Source organism: Nematolebias whitei, chromosome 1, assembly GCF_014905685.2.
Source record: "Nematolebias whitei isolate Nwh7 chromosome 1, NemWhi1, whole genome shotgun sequence".
Classification (NCBI taxonomy): domain Eukaryota; kingdom Metazoa; phylum Chordata; class Actinopteri; order Cyprinodontiformes; family Rivulidae; genus Nematolebias; species Nematolebias whitei.
This window is the reverse complement of record NC_056498.1, coordinates 6,638,400-6,644,358: the sequence shown is the minus strand read 5'-3', so window position 1 is coordinate 6,644,358 and position 5,959 is coordinate 6,638,400. Positions and strand designations below refer to the sequence as shown.

General features: G+C 40.4%; 1 protein-coding gene across 1 annotated transcript in view; it reads right to left on the bottom strand.

Annotated features, from left to right (window-relative positions):
* LOC119415001 (U2 small nuclear ribonucleoprotein A') overlaps positions 1-5,634 on the bottom strand; it is a 34,650-nt gene extending 29,016 nt beyond the window's left edge. Inside the window, 4 exon segments of the mRNA XM_037682128.1 lie at positions 956-1,033; positions 1,124-1,315; positions 2,520-2,750; positions 5,581-5,634. Of these exon segments, the coding sequence (XP_037538056.1) occupies positions 956-1,033; positions 1,124-1,315; positions 2,520-2,674 (425 nt within the window). The 5' untranslated portion in view covers positions 2,675-2,750; positions 5,581-5,634.
* Between the last annotated feature and the right edge of the window lie 325 nt (positions 5,635-5,959).

Here is a 5,959-nt window from a genome sequence, read left to right as displayed (position 1 = left end):
TTTTTTTTTTTTTTTTTTTTTTTTTTTTTTTTTCGGCTGCTCCCTTTTTCAGGGGTCACCACAGCGAACTAACTTGCAGGAAGACTTGGTAAATGTTTTTACGCCAGATGTACTTCCTGACACAACCACAGGCCACTGAGCTACCACAGCCCTCTTTGTGGAGAAGAGAGCTGCTACCAAGGGCACCCAGGGCAGCAGAGCGTGGGGGTTAAAGGCCTTGCTCAAGGGCCCAGAATGGGACAAATGAGGGTGGAGACAGGTGTGGGTGTAACACCTCTCTCACCCACATTTTTTAAAATATTGTCGGTCCAGGGAGTTGAACTGGTGACCATCCGATCACAGGCCCACCTTCCCAAACCTCTATAATCTTTTACTCGCTTCTTCCATTTCAGGTCACGGGGGTCACTGGTGTCCATATCCAGCAGTCACTGTGTGAGAGTCAGGGGACACCCTGGACAGGTCTCCAGTCCATCACAAGGACACATAGAGACAAACGAGACAAACAACCATTCACTCTCTCACTCACACCTAGGGACAATTTAGAGTTACCAATCAGTCTAACATGCATGTTTTTATGTCTGTGGGAGGAAACTGGAGTACCTGGAGAAAACCCACTCATGCACAGAGAGAACATGCAAACTCCTCCTAGAAAGGCTCTGAACCGGCAACCTTCTCAATGAAAATTGCTAACTAAAACCTGAAAATAACAAAAGAGAAGCTAAAATTAGCAAGGAGTTAGCCTGGATAATGGGCATCAATGTTTCTATAGATCCGTCATCCAGTTTGAAGCATTTGTTTATCATTTTTGTTCAAGCAGAGCACCAATGTCTTTCTGAAACAAACATTCCACGAAAAATCAATGTAAAGTTTTGTCTCTGGCTGTTATTCAGATGAATGAAATGTTCATGTAATTCCTGATGCGTCAATGTGACGGAGTGAAAATGAAAAGCCCCACCTGTAATCTTTGTACTGGGTCAGATTTCCTCCGTTGAAGTAGCTCGGCGCCGCCTCATTGTTCATCATGCTGAGAATCCTACAGGTCACGACAGAGGAAAGCTTCATAGAACAGTCATGAAAAGATAAATCGTCCTCAGCTGCTTACTGAAGTAACAGAACAGCTTACTTGATGTTGGGGAACTTTTTCCTGGTCTCCTCCACAAACACAGGCAAGTTGTTGACCTTGTTCTTGTTGATGCACACAGCCGTGATGCTCGGCATGTAGGGGAACTTCACGTGAGACGTGTAGTTGTTGCAGTCCAGAATCAGAGTGCTGAGCTTCTCCAGACACCCCAACAGAGCCGGGTTTCAAAAAGGACTGAATGAAGGAGAACACACTCACTCCAGATGGTTTACTCAAGATACAGGACTGTTCTGATTGCATTTTTTAAAGAATTGGTTTTAAAAATTAACTTTTTTCCAATCCTTTGTGTTTTAACTGTATTAGGCCACTGGAAATTAGTTTTTTGTACCCATTGCTGATTGAAGAAAGAACTGGAAATACCCTCCGTACTTCCATCACCCTTGTGAGCATAGCTTGAGAAATGAGCAAGGTAACAACTTCAGTGTTGGTGTGTGGCTGCATCTAAACATAAGAACGATTACCATCAAAAATAAGTTTGCCATGTCAAAACTCAAGATGGCCACCACCATAAACATATGTAAACTGCTCACCCCTATCATTTGAGGAAACTTCATGCTCAATAATCCAGGTAGAATAATCCATCAAAGTTAAATCAGGTCCTCTGGACATTTTTTTGTTGTCATTGTTGAAATGTTTTGTCTTTCATCCAAAAGACTTCATCAGTCTGAGGAGCAGCAACAAACTCAGTCTTATAAATAGACTGAATTTGTCTGTATACACTGTGTAGTCTTTTGGATGAGAAACGAAACGTTTCAACAAAAAAGAAACCGTCCAGAAGACCTGACTTAACTTGTTGGATTTTTCTACCTGGATTACCGAGCATGAATCAGGATGTTTTGAACCACTTTGGCCATGACAGATAGATGCTTTATTAATCCCCAGTGGGGAAATTTGAGGCATTCAGTAGCAGGTTCTAATTATACAGAAAAAAGATGTGAAATTATTAAAAAGATGCACAACGCAAATTTGGATTTGTTTGTTTGACTGCCTCAAACAAGTTATGTGTGGGGGAGAGGGCGGACTCCAGAAACCATCTGTGCACCATCAAACTGGTTGACCCACTATCTGAAGGTGCTATTTATAAATCTGAGTTTGTTGTGGCTCCTCGGGCTGATGAATTCTTTTGGATGAAAGACGAAACGTTTCAACAAAAAAAAAAAAAAAAAGTCCCGAGGACCTGACTTAACTTTGTTGGATATATGATTTCTAGTTTTTATATTGATTAAAAGTATAGTTTCGTCAAATAATTGTGATGGCCAAAGATTAATCTATGGTGGTCAAGGCCACCATTGTTCTTGTCATCAAAGCCAAAACCCTAAAACACACGTTCTGTTTTACAGCTACTGGTTTTAGCTTCACTTCAAAGAGTAAAGGATACTCAGAGAGCAGGTTGTAGCTCAGGTCCAGAACCTCCAGCGTGTCCATCTGTTTGAAGATGGCGTCATATGGAATCTCTGTAAGGCCCTGATAAGCAAACGAAAGCCACTGAAACTTGGAGGCTTGACTGTGCTGACCCGTGGTCTGATGATCCATGACCCAAAGCCCAGATTTGGATGGCTTGCTGCTCCTCCAGAGGAACGACAGAGGACAGTTATGTCATGACCAGAACCTGAACCAGAGTCAGATTAGTTCACGGTTAGCAGACATCCGATAGATGAGGAACAACTCAAACTGACAAACTAGAGACATCACTCTTCTGTTAAGACAGAGAGAACACCGAATGACTCTGCTAAAGATGATGATGGAGCTAAGGTGTTTAAGTTAAAAGAAGCAGAACACTAGCTAAAAGATAAAAAAAAACCAATATGCTAGCTTTTGTTCTTTCGGTTGCTTCCTCCTCATGAGGTCACCACAGTGAACAAATCTAAGGTTCTTCCTAACTCAACCTGGAACCTCAGGACTACAGGACCACTGAACCACCAAGGCCCCTAGGCAAAATGCTAGCTTAAACCCTAAAATACTAAATGCCAGCTTAAAGATAAAATAAGTCAAAGGCTAACTAAAAAAAAGTAAAACGCTAGCTAAACCCCCAAAATGCAAAAATTATAGCTAAAAGTTAAAATTAGTTCAATGAAAGCTAAAAGCTAAAAATGTGCAATTCTACCTAAAAGTTCAAAATGCTAGCAAAAGCCCCATGATACCAAAAAGCTAGCTTAAAGCTACAAGTAGCACAATGCTGGCTAAAAGTAAAACTATTGTTGCTAAAATCCTAAAATACCACATTGCTTACCAAAAGCTATAAGTAAGAAAATGCTAGCTAAAAGCTAAAAGAAGAGAAATGCTATCTATAAACATCAAAGTCCATGCTCAATAATCCAGGTAAAATATCCAACCAAGTTAAATTAGGTCCTCTGGACGTTTTTTTTTTTTTTTTACTTAACTTTGTTGGATTTTTTTTTACCTGGATTAATGAGCATGAACTTTGATGTTTTAAACCACTTTGGCTATGGCTGCCTCAGAGAAGTCGACAGGGGAGAGGGCGGACTCCAGAAACCATTTTATCACCATCAAACTAGTTGACCCACTATGTGAGTGTGCTGCTTGTGGGACTGAGTTTATTGTGGCTCCTCAGACTGAAGAAGTCCTTTGGATGAAGGACGAAACATCTCAACAAAAAAAAAGATGACCCCACTTAACTTTGTTGGGCTATATATAAACCCCCCAAAACCACATTCAAGGATTCAAGGATTCCAGGTTCTTTATGTCATTTGCACCCCTTGGTGCATGTGGTGGAACAAAATTATGTACACAGGGTCCCAGTTACATCCAACACTAAAATGTAAAAGAAAAACAGTAATAACATCTAAAATATGAACTAAGAAAAACATCAACTAAGCACTAGTAGTATAAAAACATTACGCTGAACAGCAGAACGAACATGAGTCTAACAGCCTCAGGGTAGAAGCTGTTCCTCAGTCTAGTGGTTCTACACTTAATGCTCCTCAACCTCCTTCCTGAGGGGAGCGGGGCAAAAAGTGTGTGTGCTGGGTGAGTGGGGTCCTTCATGATGCAGGTGGCCCTCTTTCTGCATTTGGAGGTGTAGATGTCTGTGATGGTGGGGAGACTGACTCCAACAGACTTCTGTGCAGCCTTCACCACTCTCTGCAAAGCTTTTATTTCTGCAGCTGTGCAGCCTCCATGCCACTAGGGAAACTCTCAAAATGCTAGTTACTGTAAATGGTAAATTAAGCAAAATGTGAGGCAAAATTCCAAAATGCTAATTAAAAGCTAAAAATGTCTAAAAAAGCTAAAAGTAGCAAAGAGTAAGATAAATATAGCAAAAGGCTAGCTAACAGCTAAGCTTAAAGATATAATGTATTCCTATGTGGAACATGCCAATTACTATAGTTAAATATCTTGAAAAATACAAACAAAACAAAACTTTAAAGTCATAGCACACCCATCCTGAATGAGCTAAATGTTTGGGATAAATGAGTAAAATAGTACAAACTATACAGAAGTAGGGCAGCACGGTGGCACAACTGGTAGAGCTGCTGCCTCTCAGTGCGAAGGTCCCTGGTTCAAATCCCGGTCCAGGGGCCTTTCTGGGTGGAGTTTGCATGTTCTCTCCATGCATGCGTGGGTTTTCTCCGGGTACTCCGGTTTCCTCCCACAGACCAAAAACATGCACGTTTTAGGCTGATTGGTAACTCTAAATTGTCCTTAGGTGTGAGTGAGAGAGTGAATGGTTGTTTGTCTCTATGTGTCCCTGTGATGGACTTGCGACCCATCCAGGGTGTACCCCGCCCCTCGCACAATGATTGCCGAACATGGGCACCCGCAACCCCCGTGACCCAAAATGGAATAAGCGGGTAAAAGATAATGGATGGATGGATATACTGTACAGAAGTACTCTGGTAAGTACAAAGATAGCCTATATAAAAATTAAAATCAGCATTAAAATCAGCAATAAAATCAGCATTAATCAGCTGAAGAACTAGATCAAATACCAGAACAAATGACTTGTTATAATGTAGTGGTCCATTTTGGTCTTGGCTGTATTTTGACTCGCTTTTAGCCTGTCAATCCTGTGATACAACTCTATTTCTCCAACCTGAGAGTATTCAGAGAGCTAGCTATAAATACTAAGACATTAAATTGTTCATAACGTTTACACAGAATCCCACTTTAAATGTCTGAAATATGCCTTTAAAATGACTGGCTCCACATCTTCAACCAAAAAATATTATTAATTTATTAATATAATAATAGTAATTAGTATTATAAATATTAAATCAGGGAATTTGGGGAGCTTGTTCCTAAAGTCAAAAACAAAACAAGGTCCACTGCATTCTGATACTCCAGAAAAATGATTTGTTCGTAGCATTCCTAGAAGAAATGCAAGTCCCCTGCCACCTCCGGCCAGAGATTTAGACTAAAGTCATTGAACCATGAGTTAAAATCGGAATTTATTAAATGTTTGTTTTAGTGGGACTTACTGAGCTGAAGAGGAGCTGGTGAGTCTCTTCCCTGAACCCGATCGTGAGAGAACTGAACCAACTCTGATAAAGAGTCTCTTTCAGACCCTGCTGAGTGGTCACATGACGGGATAATCTCATCGCTGCTGGACCTTGTGCGTCAAACCCACCGACTCTGAACTGAATCAGGTTCTATTGAATCTTAAAAACTGAAACAACAACAACAACAACTCTAAACCAATTACACAATGTTCTGTAGAGTAGAAGATCTCATGGTTTCCTGCAGACAGAACAGTCCATTGAAAATCTGACAAAAGTTAATTTAATTCAATTTCCATACAATATATACATACATACACACACATATATATATATATATATATATATATATGTGTGTGTA